Here is a 17,916-nt window from a genome sequence, read left to right as displayed (position 1 = left end):
ACATTCCAGCTGAACGTTAATTTGCAGAAATGCTATTCAACTCAGTGAAAATGCCTTTAACAGCACTTTTTTCCTTATATTTTGAACAAGGCACCCTGAATTTTCATTTTCCCTAGGGTTTACACATTCTGGCCAGCCCTGATTGTCACCTTTTTATTGATAGAGCCCATGTTGGAAAATATGGTTGAATGAGACAGACAAGTGAGTCTGCTAGCTGAACTCCGGAATTATACAGACTTGCCCACTCTGTTGCAGCCAGTTCCTTCTAGACAGGCCCATGGGAGAGAGGCATGCCCATAAAAGACACATGCCTATGTTGCATGGAGGAGCAGAGACTATTGTCTTTATAGGAAGGCTTACTCCCAAGATGAAGAAAATGGAGCAGAACAAAGCATGGCCAATTGTTCATTCCAACCGTCTCGTCATTTCATCTACCCGGGATTAGAGGTCAAAAAGTATACTAGTCAAATTCCCTTTACATGGAAGCAACATTAAAAATGAAAATAAAACGTTTTTTTTTTAACTAAAAATCCCCTGCTTTCGACTCTTTTAATTAATTGAACTATGCCTTTAAGCCTGTAACCAATGAAGTACGGCTATTTCCTTCAGAAAAAAAGACTCAGAAGTTTACCAGGATATCACTGCTCTCATTTCATGGGGCTACTCCTTTGGGTAGCCTCCTCGGACTGCTGGTGAGCAACCTGGATTTAAGTCCCTGAACTCTCTGAAATGGATAAGAAAATGCATTAATTCAATCAAATCCAATGATGGAAATCACCCTTTTATTCTATTTGCCATCCTAAAATGCAGCCAGACACAGAAATATGACACTTGGTCATAGGGCATAATTCTTCTAATATGCTGATGAATTCACTCTGTTCATATTTTGTTGAAGTTTTTTTATTTGTACATCAATCTTCATAAGAGATAGTGACCTGTATTTTTCTTTTTCCCATATTATATTTGTCTGGCTTTAGCATCAGGGTAATGCTGGCCTCACAGGATAAGCTAGAAAGTTATTTCCTCCCTCTTCAACTTTGTAGAAGAGTCTGAGAAAGGCTGGCTTTGAGTTACTGTATAGCATCCTTCCATTTCAATCTGAAAGACTGCCTTTACCATTTCTTCTAAAGAAGATCAGTGATAATGAATCCTTTAGCTTTTTCTTGTCTGAAAATGTCTTAGTTTTCTCCTCATCATGGTGGACATTTGTGGTAGGTATAGAATTCTCAGTTGACAAGTTTGTTTTTTTTTTTTCCTTTTAACACTTTAAATATATCATCCTACCAACTCTGGATTCCAAAGTTGCTGTCTGATAAGCTGGTTGATAATCTTACTGACAATGACCTGTGCATGAGGAGTTGCTTCTTTGTTGCTGCTTTCAAGAGTCTCTCTTTGTTTTTTGTCTTTCAACAGATTGGTAATAATATGTTTGAGTGGAAGTGTCATTAGATCTGTCTTGGAGTTCACTGAGCTTACTGGATTTATAGATTCATATCTTTTATCAAATTTGGAAGTTTTTAGTAATTATTTCTTTAAATATTCCCTTTGGCCTTTGTTCTCTTTCTTTGCCTTCCTGAACTCTCATAATGCATATAGGTCCCTTTGATGGTGTCCCACATTTACCCTAAGCTCTGTTCACTTTCTTCATCCTCTTTCTGGACTCCTCAGGAATGGTTTCAGTCAGTTAAATTTGTTCCTTTAATTAGGTCATGTTTTTCCATTTCTTTGTGTGCCTTGTGATATGTCAGTGTTGAAAACTGGACATTTGGCTGGGTGTGGTGGCTCATGCCTGTAATCTCAGCACTTTGGGAGGCCGAGGCGGGTGGATCACCTGAGGTCGGGAGTTCAAGACCAGCCTGGTCAACATGCTGAAACTCTGTCTCTACTAAAAAATACCAAAAAAAAAAAAAAATCAGTCAGGCTTGGTGGCAGGTGCCTGTAGTCCCAGCTACTTGGAGGCTGAGGTGGAGAATTGCTTGAATCCAGGAGGCAGAGGTTGCAGTAAGCCAAGATCGCACCACTGCAGTCCAGCCTGGGAGACAGGCCAAAAGTCTGTCTCAAAAAGAAAAAGAAAAAGAAAACTGGACATTTGAAAAATAGCCACATACCCTATTTTTGCAGACTGGCTCTGTGCAGGGCAGTCCTTCACCCATTAGCTGGACTCTCTCTGAGCCTAGGGACATCCATAGGTGAAAATTTAAGGTCTTCTTAGGTCTTTTCTGAGTATGTATCTTTCCTGGGCCTGAAAGTGGCCTTCTCAACTCTCCCATATACATGGCTTCCATTGAATGTCTTAATTTTCCAGAGAGCCTCACCCTTGATTCCCCTCTGGGTCTTAGATGGCCTATTGTATATATCCACCTGTAATCTTTATCCCAGGCATCAGGTCTGTAGTCTCCCTGTAGCTTTGACAAGCAGAAAGCTGACATTTTTTCCACCTGAAATCTGAGTTAGGAGAAATAGAAATCAGTCCTTCAAGCAGCACCCGGAGAGGTTAGAACATTGCAGATAAAATATTCTCTTCTGCTAATTTGGGTGGGGGGACTGGTAACTGGCCTGTCATCTCTCCCAGGCCAAGATGATGATACATGAGAAGGGAGATGGGCATTTGCGCAAAGCCAGGTGAAAGTAACACATTTCTTAACATTTGAAGGTGACTTTTTCCTGATTCAGAATGTGTTTGTGTGCTAAAAACTTTGACTATTTTCCAGAGTTTCTATAAGGTTAGTGGAGCCAGTTTCTGTTTCTTTCTTTGGTGTTTTTGGTGTTTCCAGAGCTTGGAGCTTCCTAGTCTGACATTTTGTTTATGTCACTCTTGTTGATTAGTCTTTTCATTGAACCTTTTAATGTATTCTTCACATTCATTGATAATAGGGCAAAGACCATTCATTCTTCAATGCCATTATTTTTCACCCACATTCTAAAGCCAGTTTCTACCATACCACCAAAAAAATTATTGTTAAAGGCAACATAAAATAACACAGAAAAATCTTGGAGTTTAGAGTTCATCAGGACTTCATTGGAATTCTGGTCCACAATGTATTCGTTTTTGGATCTTGGACAACCATCCTAAGCTCTGCAAGTCTTAGTGCAGTGAGTTTATCCCATTACCTTCACCTGTAATATAATCACATTACAATTTTGATTTAAACTCAAACTTAGGCCAAAAGCTAGGTTTTCTGTGACTTCTCCCCTGATTAACTCAAAAGCCATCTCTCCCTTCTTCAAATGACTTATCTTATGAAAATCCCATAACAGCTTTTATGCCTCCTTTGAATTACTACAGTAATTCTTGTTTGTATCATTTCTATGTCAGTTGCCACTTTGTAACTAGAAATAATTTTTTCTGTTTGTTCATGTCTTGGCACTTTCATAAGAATGTGTTCCTGTGGAAGAAAAGTCATGTCTCTATCTGCTAATTAACCTATTGCATATTTATTGACTGTTTCCTGGACATTGTGTTAAGTTCTGGTTATAGATGATAGTGAAATATAATTCCTCCTCAGAAAGTCACAGTCTTTTTGGGAAAATAGATAAATCCAGCAGCCTATGTATCAAATAGTTTTACATTTCCCACAGATAATGTAATTAATAGGTACAATAAATTCATGTATCATAGGTAAATATTTAAATGCTTATTTGGTATTAAAATCCAGTTAACCACTTTTCTATTTTCTCCTTGGTTTACTCCTTGCTATCTGGCATAAACTTCAGATAGCCAGAAGCAAACCTAAAGCGGTTCAGAACTTTAGTTCTGAGAAGTATCTAGAAGTTCAGGTGATTACTTGGCATTTATACAACTTGCTTTACGTGAAAATACAGCTGTAAATCTCACAAGGTTTGGTGATCTTTTAAGAATTTCATTATGTTCTGCTATTAGTTGGAAGACCTATAAGAATACCCCCCTTTAAAATGCAATTTAATATACAGCAGGCTATGTGTTAGCTAAGTGAGCTCAAGAAATGAAGGAAATACGTTTTAGTTCCGTTTTGGACCCCCAGTCAAACCATCCACTTCTGTTCTATCTCTGCCATTTTATCTTCTATAAAATGGAGGAAGCTCTAAAGACATAAAGAGATGCTTCACAGCTTCATATTTAATTGTCTTTATTTGTTTTAGAATACCAATGACATATACCAATGACATATAAACAACTACTACGGTACCAGTGACATGTAAACAACTACTACAAAGAATCAAATAATTTTTGAGTCAAGTAGGACTCTGTCAAAACAAAGAGAAGTAAAGGGACCCCAAAATGACTATGACTTTTTCAAGGGGACACAATTATTTTTTGGTAGATCTGGAACAAGAACCTAGATATCCTCAATTCCACTTTATTGTTCTTTCATTGGGTTCTGAACACAGATAAATAAACAGAAAATAAAATTCTTCTCTTCTACATAACTGGTTGCAGGTCCTGGCAAGATTGAAATTGGAGTACTAAGAAGTATCTGAAAAATTCTGAAAGCTAGATGATACATACCAGGTACATAGAAACATGTAGTACCTGAAGATGATTCTATAGGTGAGCACAGCTGGTAATTCAATGTGTGCATGTACTGTAGTTTACAACAGGACAGTTAAATTTCATTTTCTGATACCTTGAAGGCTCCTCCCCAGCATACAACACTAAATAAATATTTGAACTAGATCACATTTAGTTCTGCATGCTTATATACACCAATAAATAATTTGTTGTAGTTACCTTGATTTTTAATTTATACTTGATTATTTCCAAACACAAAACAGAGTTGGACATAGGTGTATGAGAGGCTGCAGAGATGAAGTAAGCTCATATCATTCACTGCCAAAATTAAGATCCTAATAACAACCTCTACATACCTGAATGTGTTCAGACCAACTATCTTCATTTTACAGGCAAGACTTCTGGAAAAATCAAGCTGAAGAATTCTGAACTGCCCAATGTCCCTTATCTGTTTCAATAAGTATAATTATATAATATGGGAATTCTTCTGAGTGACAGAGAAGGGCAGTCCGGCTGAACATCCCCATGGCCATAATGCAGATATGATGGTCTCAAGCTATTTTAGAAAGACTGAAGCCTACTATTCCCATTACTTATCTTAATAGAGAATAACATTTAATATTCCCTATGTTTTGTGCTGGATAAATCTTTTTCCCTTTATTAAAATGAATAGCCCATAACTGAGTCCATAGTTTGTACATTGCTAGAAGCTGAATAAATCTCTGTGGGTTACCAGGATCTTATTAATAAGTCACAGCTTTCTAGGGAGGATGTGCTGAAAAACTCACAGTTTAGTTTTACATTTATAACTAAATTACGATATAACCTTGAGTGAGTTAAGCTCATCTGTAAATGAAGAATACTGATATTTGCTACTTCAAAGGGCTCTTTTAAAGCATTCAATAAATTAATAGAGGTGTATGTGCATGCATATATTTTAATACTTATACATACTTTAAAAGAACCCTACAGAATCCACTACAAAAATTTTGTGATGTTTCTCCCTAAACTAGTTCCTAACTACCCTGTTAAAATTATTTAAATGAACAAAAATCTATGTATTAAGATACACATCAGGGAACTCTAAATACTGCTTCTCACAGTACCTTTTCCCAACCGTGCTGCCTTCCTCTTCACACAAATCTTCAGTTCAGAAACCCTAGGGATTAATTCACTAATCCACCCACACCTTTATTCATTCCAGAAAATTATTGATACCCTACCAAATGTCAAGTACTGGTTTACAGGTATATTCAAGGAATATTAGCAGCAAAAAAAAAAAAAAAAGTAAATATTCCTACCTTCTATTTTGGTGGGGGATGGGGGCAAAAATAAACAGATGAATAAACAAATATATAAACATAAGTATACACATGTAAGTTAAATTTAAATAAATAGGTAAAATAAATGGTATATCAAGTACATCCTAGAAAGAAATATAATGCAGGGAAGGGAGGTGAAGAGTATCAGTTGGTGTGGGGGTTGCAATCTGAAATTATGTGGAAGGTAAAATTTAAGAAGAAGCATAATGGGATCCTAGGAAACAACAATGTGTATGTCTGGGAAATGAGTGTTAGAAAAGAAATGGTAAAGAAAACAGTCAGATGGGACGACCATGGGCAAAAGTGTTCATACAGTATTCCGGTAACAGAAAGGGTGATGTCACTGTGTAGGGGAGAGAGGGATCAGAGTGGAGAGAAGGAAATGAAGTCAGAAAGGAAATGGAGACCTCTGATTGCTAGGGTTTTGGAGGCATTTTAAGGACTTTGGCTTTTGCTTTGAGTAAGCCATTGAAGAGGCTTGGGTGATATTATCTGACTTACATTTCCACAGGATCTCTCTTGGATATCATTTTGATTAGAGACTGTAGGAAATTAAGGACAAGATTGGGGAGACTAGGCTGGGCGCATTGGCTCACGCCAGTAATCTCAGCACTTTGGGAGGCTGAGGCGGGTGGATCATGAGGTCAGGAGTTTGAACCAGCCTGGCCAAGATGGTGAAACCCCATCTCTACTAAAAATACAAAAATTAGCCGGGCATGATGGCAGTTGCCTGTAATCCCAGCTACTCAGAAGGCTGAGGCAGGGGCATCTCTTGAACCCGGGAGGCGGAGGTTGCAGTGAGCCGAGATCACACCACTGCACTCTAGCCTAGACGACAGAGCAAGACTCAGTCTCAAAAACAAACAAAAAAAAAAGTGGGGAGACGAATAATCGATTCAAACAAGTGATTTACTCAAAGATGTGCCTTCTGCTCAGTAAAGACATAGATCGGGGTTAGCAAAAATGACCCACAGATCATTTTGTATGTCCTATGAGTGAATAATGATGATTACATTTTAAAAGGGTTCTTGAAGAATAAAAGAGAAGAGGTAAAAGAGGAAGAGGAGCTACAGAAACTGCATTTGGCCCACAAAGACTTAAATATTTAAAACCTAGAAAATGTTTGCCAAAACCTGAAATAAAGCATCTGACTGGAAGTAGGTCCTCAATAACATTGGAAAGAGGAATACATGAGTAAGTTAGTTGCTGAAAATATTGTGAAGTAATAGATATCGAGAAACATCTATGACTTCATCCCCACCCTCACAAACAATGCCATTCATTTCCATTGAGCTAATGAAAAAATGTAGTTTGGTTTTCTAAACAGTTAACAAAAAAGCACTGTCTTACATTAAAAATGTCAAAAAAAATTTATATAGTAACAAAAAATAAAAAGCATTTTCACAGTAATTAAAATTTTACAAAGCATTTCTATATTGATGATGTAATTTAATCTTCCAGTCAACTCCGTGGGATAGGTATCATTTCCCCATACAGAAATTACCATATCCTAAATCCTTAGTGACTGATTCCTCAGGAAAAGTTAGAGTCTGGAATGCTACATCTGTTAATGCTAAGGGTAGTTTTCGCCTATGGGAAGTTTGGCTTCCAGAATGAACAGGAACTTTCAGTTCAAGGTGACAGACCAGGAACACATATTTACTTTGTGTTCCTCCTGAAATTGTACTTAAATAAAAGTATACAAGTACCAAAATTTAGTAGACCAATGAAAGCCAAGAGATTGTGGAAGTCATCAACCATAGAAAGGTCTTGATACATTTCTGAAAAAAAGTTAACTGGAAGGGAAATAGATGAAACAACCAAGGAAAGGCTATGCCAAGAAGGAGCGGCACAAAGTCAGTCTGTCCTTGCTGAGCCCTGGTTATAGTAAAGGGCAGAAGATTGTGGACAAATGTGAACCTGGAAGAGCCAATTCTTCTTAATGAATCCTGTGTGGCTAACTGGTCCTAAATTTAAAATAGAGCCAAGAAGCCATTTGCTGACTAGAGTTTATAACTGCACTGGCCAATTGGAACTAAGCCAATGTCTTTCTTTCTTTCTTTCTCTCTCTCTCTTTTTTTTTTTCTTTTTTTGAGACTAAGTCTTACTCTGTCACCCAGGCTGGAATGCAGTGGCATGATCTCGGCTCACTGCAACCTCTGCCACCTCACCCAGCAAAGTAGCTGGAATTACAGGTGTGCGCCACCACACCCGGCTAATTTTTTTTTTTTTTTCTGGAGTTTTAGTAGAGACAGGGTTTCACCGTGTTGCCCAGGCTGGTCTCAAACTCCTGATCTCAAGTGATCCACCCACCTGGGCTTCCCAAACTGCTGGGATTACAGATGTAAGCCACTGTACTAGGCCAGAACTAAGCCAGTTTCAAACCTTCATTTGCCTAAAGAAACTTATGTGGGAACCTGGACAGGGAACTTTTGCTATAAAACCCAAGTCTTCCCTTTGTTTTCTGGAATGCACCTTTGTTTTGCACCAGAGGATGCAGTTTGCAAACTGTTCACTGGAACAAAGTCTCTTTCCTCCACATTCCACATTCTTTTTTCAGATAACTTTTCTTCACGAGAGAGGAGACCAAAATTATTTTAGGGAAAGAAGTTCATTTAATGAGGTTCGTGAGTCAGTAAAGTGCAGAAGATTCAGTGTGTCCTCACATTAACTCTGTATGACTTACAGTGGATTGTTGGCGAGATAGTTCAACCACAGGGTGCTAGGTATGGTTTATTGTCACTACCACGATTCTATACAAAGCTGGCCACCCAGAGATTCATTTGATATGATTGGAGATTGGTGCTTTAAAAAATTATTAAATTACAAGTAATCTCAGCTGGCAATTATAAATTGTTGCTATTATCACAATATTTATGTAATTATTAAATTAAATTTTTGGAAAATATTTTGCCTTGACAGATTTCATCTCAACATGCTTGCTTCTGTCAAGTCAAATGATCTCAGAATAACCATTTGCCATCTAATGTTATTTTGCCTCACAAGGACAAGGAAGATTTTATATTCCAAAAAAAAATCTATTCCCATTTGACAAGAAAAATAAAGAGGTGGAATTTTCTGGAATACCCTTGTCCAAATTTCCTTTATTGTCCTGAAACCCCAATATTCATTATTTGTTTAATGAATTTTTCCCCTTTGGGGGAAAATGGCTGTAATTTATTGTTTTCAAATAAGCCTGACATTTCATCATCTTGTTTCAGAGTTCTTGTAGGAAATCTTTGTCCAAAATTTGTACCAGATTATTTTTGTTCAAGCAAATGAAATCAAGAGATTATTTTTTATTGAACTCTCCTCAAATGATATCAAGAGATTACAGTTAAATGCCATAACTTTAAACAATTTCTCTGTTCCCTGAGAGGTTAGGAAGGATTTATAATATGTCTCCTCTTTTGAAACAAAATTTGGGTCTGAGCAAAACTTTGTGTCCTAGAATCATAAGCTTTGTTGGATATGGAAGCCTACATTTACTCTGACATACTATAAAATATATGAGCAGAGGAATAAAATGGATTTTGTAGTATGTTAACTAGGCTTGATGTTATTTTAAACCAATTTTTTGAACTAAAAAATACATTAAAATATTTTTTCTGATCTCTGATTCTTGGTTCTGAACCTTCCACGTGTCCTATATCTGGCACACAACATTAGCCCAAACAGAGCAAAGCAGTCCAGTTAAATGAACCAAAGAAACAAGATTAAAACTAGGTAAGGTCATATGTAGGATTTTCCAAATCTTTCTTGTGATGCTGAAACTTCCAGCTCTTAAGACAGTAACACGTATTTCCTTTGTCCTAACAACCAATATTAAGTCTCCTTCCTTGGGCATAAGAATATGTATAGTTATACTTAGGTGACAGTAATGTGTAGTAAAGAGTGGACCTCGCTGGCATGCTGACAATGACCAAATTGTGTTGATCATATTTTAATCGAATACATTGCTCCACTACTAACTTGCAAATTTCTAACATATTCCAAGAGGGCCAGAGAACTGGTTTATCCATTTGGATTAATCCACTGGTGAATTTCTTTCAGGATAGGCCAAAATGGATCTGGACTATAATCTTTACATATTTAGATCCTTCAAACTAGATCAAAAAGGAAATCTGGGCTGCAAGGCTCAATTAGAAGAACAGTATGGGATGCTGCTTTGCTGACTGTTGGTGGTCACTGCCCCCTGTCTTCAGAGGAGACTGGAGCCCAGCGCCTGCCATGATCAACTTATAAGGTGAAGTAAGGGCTTCCCCCTAGGCATGCATGTGCTTAGTACAGATGTGCTGTGTGCTAGGTACCCTAAGGACTACAGAAAATAATGAGAATACATGATGTGTCCATAACAAGGAGGCACACAGGCCAGAGCACAAGCTCTGGAATCACACAGCCCAGGTTCGAAGCCTGGCGAGGCCACTGCCATATCAGTGACCTGAGGAGCAGCCTAAGGCTTAAATGTTGCTGCTGCTGTTTGGTGTGGGGGTGTGTGTGGTTTTGTTTTGTTTGAGACAGAGCTTTGCTCTGTCACCCAGGCTAGAGTGCAGTGAGGTGATCTCGATTCAGTGCAACCTCCACCTCCCGTTTTCAAACGATTTTCCCGCCTCAGCCTCCCTAGTAGCTGGGATTACAAGTGTGCACCACCACGCCCAGTTAATTTTTGTATTTTTAGTGGAGACGGAGTTTCACCATGTTAGTCAGGCTGGTCTCGAACTCCTGACCTCAGGTGATCCACCCGCCTTGGCCTCACAAAATGCTGGCATTAAAGGCATGAGCCACTGCGCCAAGCCTTAAATGTTTAAAACAAATTTATGAAAAGAAAAGCAGTGAAGAGGCCCCGCCTGTCAGGAAGAGATGTGGTAGGGCATAGCATCTACTCAGGACAAGGCACCATGTCCCCTCGTCGGAAACCCTCATGGCCTGGTTGGTGACCCTGGTGCCATAGAGAAGGCACACCTGGCTCCAGGCAGCACAGAGGCACTGCCAAGGTCCTGAAGGAGCCTGGGAGGATATGGGTTGTCCTGTGCTCAACTTCAAGCAGATGTACCCTCTGTGAACGGGGGAATGGGGACGGCCGACACAGGGCCACTGCGTGCGACAGCGCCGGGCCAGGGCTGAGGAACAAGCAGAGCCGGAGCCCAGGTGACGAGAGCTCTGGTGACGGAACCGCAGGCCCCAGCAGTTCCCTCACAGAGGCCACGCGGTGCAACACGTGCCACCAGCAGCGGGGCTTCCGGGGGTCCTGGGGCAGCCGGGGCCGACAGGGCGTCGCCCTTTGCCCTCTGACCCCTGCGTTTTGCGCCCCCGCTGGCGCGCCCTGGTTCTGTGAGGAACCTCGCGGAGGCGTCGCAGGCGCCCAGCCAGCCAGTTTGTGCTTGGTCGCCAGAGGAGGCGGTGGCTGAGGAGAGCCGAGTCCACCGCTGACCCTGTTGTACGGTAGGAGGCACGGCTAGCTCTAAATGGGCAATTTGTTTAGTAAATTTAGACCCGGGTGTCGCCGCCGGCCTGTACCAGGGCCAGGGCGTGGCGCCCCCGCTCCCCTGGCCCGGGACGCCTCCCAGCCCGGCCGGGTTCACCCCGCAGCCACCCCGCGCCCTTTCCGCGGCTTGTTCCGCCGGAATGCCCGTCGCAGGCCTTCGCCAGGCGGCATCTTCGTCGCCCCTAAGAGGCCGTGTCCTCTCCCGCGGGCTGCGGCCGCCCCTCTGGGGGTCCTGCCGGCTGTGGGCTGGGGGCTGGCCACGAGGAAGACACCCGTGCTGCCTACTCGGAACCCCCCGAGGTTTGGACACCCCAGCTCCGTGAGGATCCCTCCTCCCAGCCGCGCGTTCACCCTCCGGCTGCCTTCACCAAGTGAGCCGCCTGCGGTCACGGCCAGGAGGCCCATCCCAGCCACTCTCCCGGAGGAGACCGAGGTGCGGGCCCAAGAAGGGCCCAGAAGGGCAAAGACGGGTGAGGATCCGGTGCAGATCAAAGGGGAAGATGACGAGAAAAGGGCCCCCCTTAGCAGCGGAGAAGCATCGTCCACATCCAGGTCCCAGGGCACCCAGGAAGACCTCGCCTCCTTCATCTGCAGCCCTGGGCCTCTGGAGGGAAATGTCCACCACAAGTTCTCAGAAAACAGCGTGAGTGAGAAGGCCCAGGCGTCTCCAGCGAGCTCCTGCTTGGAAGGCCCTGCCACGCCCAGCACACACAGCGAGGCCGGATGTGCCCGGCATCTTGGAAAGCCTGATCCGGATGCAGCAGCGCCCCCTGAGCCACTCGCGGGCTGCTCCCTGCTGCCACAGAAGTTGGCCGGGGAAGTGCCGAATGAAGAGCCACCGCCCAGCTCTCTAGGCTTGCCGAGTCCGCTGATGTCCGCAACGAGGATGCCTGATGGGAAGCCTTTCGGTATTCCTTCAAGGAGCGCTGCTCCTCCCAGAGCTGCCCGCAGCAGGCCCTGCAAAAGGAAAATGTCGATTCCACTGCTGCTGCCGCTGCCCCCTTCACTGCCATTGCTGTGGGATCGAGGTGAGCTTCCCCCACCTGCCAAGCTCCCCTGCCTGTCTGTCGAGGGAGCCCTACACACCTTGGAGAAGAGCCCTGAGTATAAAAGGAATAGCAGAATCTTGGAGGATAAAACAGAGACCATGACAAACAGCAGCATCACCCAACCTGCCCCTTCCTTCTCCCCACCTGTGGAGACTACAGACTCCCTGCCCCTTGCCACTTACACTGACACTTCACAGGTCCCAGCTCCTTTGCCCATCCCTGACTTGGCTGACCTGGCTACTGGACCCCTCATTCTGCCTGTCCCTCCACTTTCCACCACACCAAAAATGGATGAGAGAATAGCATTCACAATCCCTAACTCTCCTCTGGCTCTTCCTGCTGACCTTGTTTCCCTTTTGAGGGATCAATCTAATGAGAAAGGAGGCTCTTGTCATTCAGTCGTAGGAGCAGCGCCTCCCACTTCTGACCCCCCAACACCTCCTAGCCTCACACCCTTCTTCAAGCCTCCTGTCAGAAGGGAGTCCCCAATATCTATGCATGTGGATTCCCCTCCTCCTCTTTCCTTCCTGACTCTTCTTCCAGTCCCTTCCACCAGGACCTCAGTTATCACCAGCAAGCCTATGAATTCCACATCAGTCATTTCCACTATCACAACAAATACATCTGGCCACCTAACCTCACAGACTACGGTAGACCCTGAAGTAGTTAACATGGATACTACTGCCCCTTCTCAGGTTGTTATTTTCACATCTTCCGTAAGCTCCAGGGTGAGCTCACTCCCAAATTCCCAAATACATTGCAGTGCTGAGCAGAGGCACACAGGAAAGACATCAGTCTACACATCTCCACTTCCATTTATATTCCACAATACCACCCCAAATTTTAACCAATTATTTGGAAAAGAAGCCACCCCTCAGCCCAAATCTGGGGCTCCTGATGGGCAGCAGCAGAAAGCTTCTCTCCCCGGTGCCTGTGTTTTTCTGAGCCTTCCCATCATTGCTCCTCCAGTCACCTCCACTTTAGTGAACAGTGCCTCTACAGCATCATCATCCAAGCCTCCCATTGAAACCAATGCTATGAATACCACTCCTCCCTCCAAGGCTGTCATCTTGCAGTCTGCCTCTGTCTCCAAGAAGAAGTACCTCCCATTTTACCTGGGGCTTCCTGGTTCTGGGAACACACGACCCAGTAGCAACATTGCCTCAGTCCAAGCTTCTACCAGTTTGCCTGCACAGTCAGTCAGGGAAACAACTCCAACTTCCAACTATGCTTTAAATCCAGGAGCCACCGCTCAGCCCAAATTTGGGGCCCCTGATGAGCTACAGCAGAAAACCTCTCTCCCCAGTGCCCATGATTTTCTGAGCCTTCCTATCATGGTTCCTCCAGACACCTCCACTTTAGTGAGCAATGCCTCTGCAGCATCATTAGCCAAGCCTGCCATTGACGCCAGTGCTATGAATACCACCCCTCCTTCCAAAACTGTCATCTTGCAGTCTACCTTTGTCTCCAGGAAGGAGTACGTCCGATTTTATGTGGGGCTTCCTGGTTCTGGGAACATACTACACAGTGACAACATTGCTTCAGCCCAAGTCTCCACCAGTTTTCCTGCACAGGCAGGCAGGAAACCAGTCACAACTTCCAGCCATCCTTTAAATACAGAATCTATCTCTCATTCCACACTTGGGGCCACTGATGGGCAGCAGAAGTCTGACAGTTCTTTTATTCTGGGGAATCCAGCAACCCCAGCACCAGCTATAGGCTTACCATCTCCCTCAGCCCAGCCACTGAGTGGCAGCATAATTCCACCAGGTTTTGCAGAGTTAACATCACCATATTCTGCATTGGGCACACCTATCAATGCCGAGCCTGCCAAGAGTCACAACGCAAGTGCTTTCCCCAATGGCACAGCAAAGACTTCTGGATTTAGAGTTGCCACTGGGATGCCTGGCACTGGAGACAGCACCTCACTGGTTGGAAATACTATTCTAGGCCCACAAGTGATTATGGGACCTGGAACACCTATGGATGGTGGGAGCATTGGATTCACCATGTCTGCCCCAGGCCCCAGTTCCACATCAGGAGAACTCAGCACTGGACAAGAACAGAGTGGGACACCCAGCACCACTTCTGTTTTCCCATTTGGTCGAGTAGCCTGGGACCCAACTGGCCACAGCATGGCTGCTGCACCACAAGGGGCTAACAACATTCCTGTATTTGGATATACTTCTGCTGCCACCTACATTCCTGGTTTGGACCCACCTACCCAGAATTCAGGCAGCGGTATGGGAGGGGATGGCACCAAACCCATGGTTGGAGGCCCTTGTGTTCCTGCTTTTCAACAGTGCATCCTGCAGCACACATGGACAGAGAAAAAATTCTACACTTCAAGCACCCACCACTATGAACAAGAAACATACGTTAGGAGACATGTCTGTTTCCAACTTCCATAAAAGCACCTGTGGTTCACCTGACCACACCACATCAGTTGTGGTTGTAAACACCAGCATTATCCCTTTGTATGGTCATCCTTCCAGTTTCACCTTCATGCCAAGCGCCTGCCACGTACCTCTCCAGAACTCAGGTTGTGCACCAGGAGGCGACGACAACATCCCTGTGGTTGGAGGCCCTTGTGCTCCCTTTCTCCATCAGTAAATGTGGGGCCCACCTGGACAAAACACAGGTGGTACATCTGCAGTGAATGCCAACATATCTTTAATTGGAGGTCCTTGTGTATCCACCTACCAACAAAGTACCTAGGGCCCATCTGGACAAAACACACAGATACACATCTTCCAGGAGTGCCAACATTCATTTAATGGGAGGCCCTCATGTGCGCATGTATCAGGAAATCACCTGGGGCCCACCTGGACAAAGCACAAACCATGCCATGAGGGGCAGCAACACAATGGCTGTGACTGGTTGTGCTTTTGGTCTCCCATTCACACAAAGCATCTGAGGCCCACCTTGCTAAATGCAGGTGGTGCAATAGGAGATAACCCCAGACATTCATAGGGAGAAACCTTTAGTCTCCCTTTCAGTAAAATACTATGCACCTGCCCAAGGTGCTCCTTTTGACTTTAGAGGAACCAGCATTGTTTTTGTTTTGTTGTTTGTTTGTTTGTTTGTTTTTGAGACAGAGGCTTCCCCCAGACTGGAGTGAGCACCTGAGGCCCACCTTGCTAAATGCAGGTAGTGCAATAGGAGATAACCCCAGACATTCATAGGGAGAAACCTTTAGTCTCCCTTTCAGTAAAATACTATGCACCTGCCCAAGGTGCTCCTTTTGACTTTAGAGGAACCAGCATTGTTTTTGTTTTGTTGTTTGTTTGTTTGTGTGTTTGTTTGTTTGTTTTTGAGACAGAGGCTTCCCCCAGGCTGGAGTGCAGTGGCATGATCTTGCCTCACTGCAACCTCCACCTCCTGGGTTCAAGAAATTCTCCTTTCTTAGCCTCCCGAGTAGCTGGGAGTACAGGCACATGCCACCACACCTGGCTAATTTTTGTAATTGTGGCAGAGATGGGGTTCCACCTTATTGGTCAGGCTGGTCTCAAACTCCTGACCTCAGGTGATCCACCCGCCTCGGCCTCCCAAAGTGCTGGGATTACAGGCATGAGCCACTGTGCCCAGCCTAGAGGAGCCAGCATTGTTAGTTAAATACTTGTGTTTGGATGGCCCTGGTCAGAGCAACTGTGCCTGTGATGGAAAGCAGCCACTAGTGACACTTGTACCCGCCAAGGCCTTCATAGGAGCCACTAACTCATTTCTTACTTCTATCAGGGGTCTCAAGGAATAAGAAGCAATCTTCCTCCACATAAAGTTCTCATAAATTGACATTTTTTTCCAAGAGGAACAGGCTCAGTTCCCTCAAGTTAAACTCAACCTGCTCTCTCCCTGCAGAAGCTGGAGGCCCAAAACTAGAGAGAGAGAGAGAGAAACAGAGAGAGAGAGAGAGAGAGTTTGTTGGTGAGTGGAGCAGATGAGCCCAGTCAGAACCGCACTGTATTTTAGTGGTCTTCTACACTGTATAGAGGGTAGAGGAAATGTGTGTATCATCAGCTGTACCCTCTCTGACTTGACTGTTAACTTGGCTGACCCTACCTCTGGGACAGTTCTCTCTAGTCATGGACAGAAAGGCAAAATTCCCAATTTTGTGGACCCTACATTCTAGTTGAAAGGGAGAGAAGAAGCAACAAACATGGAAATTATCTGGTAAATTAGCCTGTAACAAATGCTATGGAAAATAAAGAAGTACATGGCGGATTGAGATGGTCGATAGAGAAGCAGGGGTTTCAGTTTACACTATGGACAAGCCTCACTGGGAAGGTAAATTTAAAGTCTAGAGAGAAGCAGTTGAGCCAGATACATGAGCAAAGACCATTCCAGATAATAGGAATGGTCATTGCAAAGGCTCAGAGGAAGGATCCCTGGTGTCCTCATGGAGCAGTTAGTAAGGAAAAGTGGCTGGAATGAAGTTAGCAAGTGGGAGGGAGGGATAGAGAAAAGGAGGACGGAGAATGTGTGAGTGGAATTCCTTCCTCCACTATTTACTAGTTGTGTAATTACAGTTGATTCAACCTTCAAGAGTCTCAGTGAAATCAGTACTTTTACTATGGCCTGTTTATCTCACAAGATTTTTGAAAGGATAAAATGAAATAATATGGAGAAATGACTTATAAGCCATTGTTGTAATTTGTTCTACACATAGGGATGGATAGATGGATGGATGGATAGATTAGATGCATAGACAGACAGATAGAGAGAGAGAGAGAGTTGTGGACTGAATGTTTGTGTCCCTCCCCAAAATTCCTATTTTAAAGCCCTAACTCCCAATGTGATGGTATTAGGAGGTGGGGCTTTGGGGAGGTGATTAGGTTTAGATGAAGTCATGAAGATGAAACCCCCATGATGGGATTTGTGCCTTTATAAGAAGAAGAAATACCAGTGCTTTCTCTAATTGCCATGTGAAGGTATACCAAGAAAGTAACTATCTGTAAGCCAGGAAAAGAGTTATCACAAGAAACAGAATTTGCCTTTATCTTGGACTTCCCAACCTTTAGAATTGTAGAAAATAAATGTATATTGTTGGAGCTACCAGTCCATGGCATTTTTTGTAGCAATCAGAACTGACGAAAGAAAAGAAGAAAGAAAGCAAGAAAGCAAGCAAGCAAGCAAGCAAGAAAGAAAGGAAGGAAGGAAGGAGAGAGAGATGATAGATGATTGATAGATAATAGAGAACATATATATGTATGGTCAATGACTGAGTTCCTTACCCAATGGTGCCTTGATTGCCTTTATTAGGCAATTCAAATAGAAGAATAGAAGAACCCCTTTTTATTAGCATAAAAGCATTTAGCATTTATGAAGCAAACACACATAAAAATATGATAACAGAGACTAAAACATCTGTGAGATTAGGCCTGAAAGAAAACAATCACAGAGAAATTACTGAATTCCTCCTATCACCCTGGGGCCTGATTCATTCACTCTGAGTTGTTTAGTACAGTTCCAGAGGATCAAAGCTCCTGTTTCCTGGCCAGATAATCACCTAACTTTTGTAATCAGAACTGCCTTTCAGAAGCAGAGTGGAAATCCAGTTTTCTTCTAATAGCC

General features: G+C 43.4%; 1 protein-coding gene and 1 long non-coding RNA gene across 2 annotated transcripts in view; both read left to right on the top strand.

Annotated features, from left to right (window-relative positions):
* The window catches only part of LOC103885661, a 113,615-nt gene extending 107,839 nt beyond the window's left edge, over window positions 1-5,776 (top strand). Inside the window, exon 9 of the long non-coding RNA XR_004185329.1 lies at window positions 4,418-5,776. This is a non-coding gene — a long non-coding RNA (uncharacterized LOC103885661). The remainder of the gene's footprint in view (window positions 1-4,417) is intronic.
* A 4,800-nt stretch (window positions 5,777-10,576) lies between these two features.
* NPAP1 (nuclear pore associated protein 1) lies at window positions 10,577-15,701 on the top strand. Its single transcript, XM_003919545.5, has one exon. The coding sequence runs from the start codon at window positions 11,277-11,279 to the stop codon at window positions 14,754-14,756; it is 3,480 nt and encodes a 1,159-aa protein (XP_003919594.3). The 5' UTR covers window positions 10,577-11,276; the 3' UTR covers window positions 14,757-15,701.
* Window positions 15,702-17,916: the final 2,215 nt, after the last annotated feature.

The sequence above is a fragment of the Papio anubis genome, chromosome 7, assembly GCF_008728515.1.
Source record: "Papio anubis isolate 15944 chromosome 7, Panubis1.0, whole genome shotgun sequence".
Classification (NCBI taxonomy): Eukaryota; Metazoa; Chordata; class Mammalia; order Primates; family Cercopithecidae; genus Papio; species Papio anubis.
Note: the sequence above shows the minus strand (reverse complement) of the source record. Positions and strands in the feature narration are given on the sequence as shown.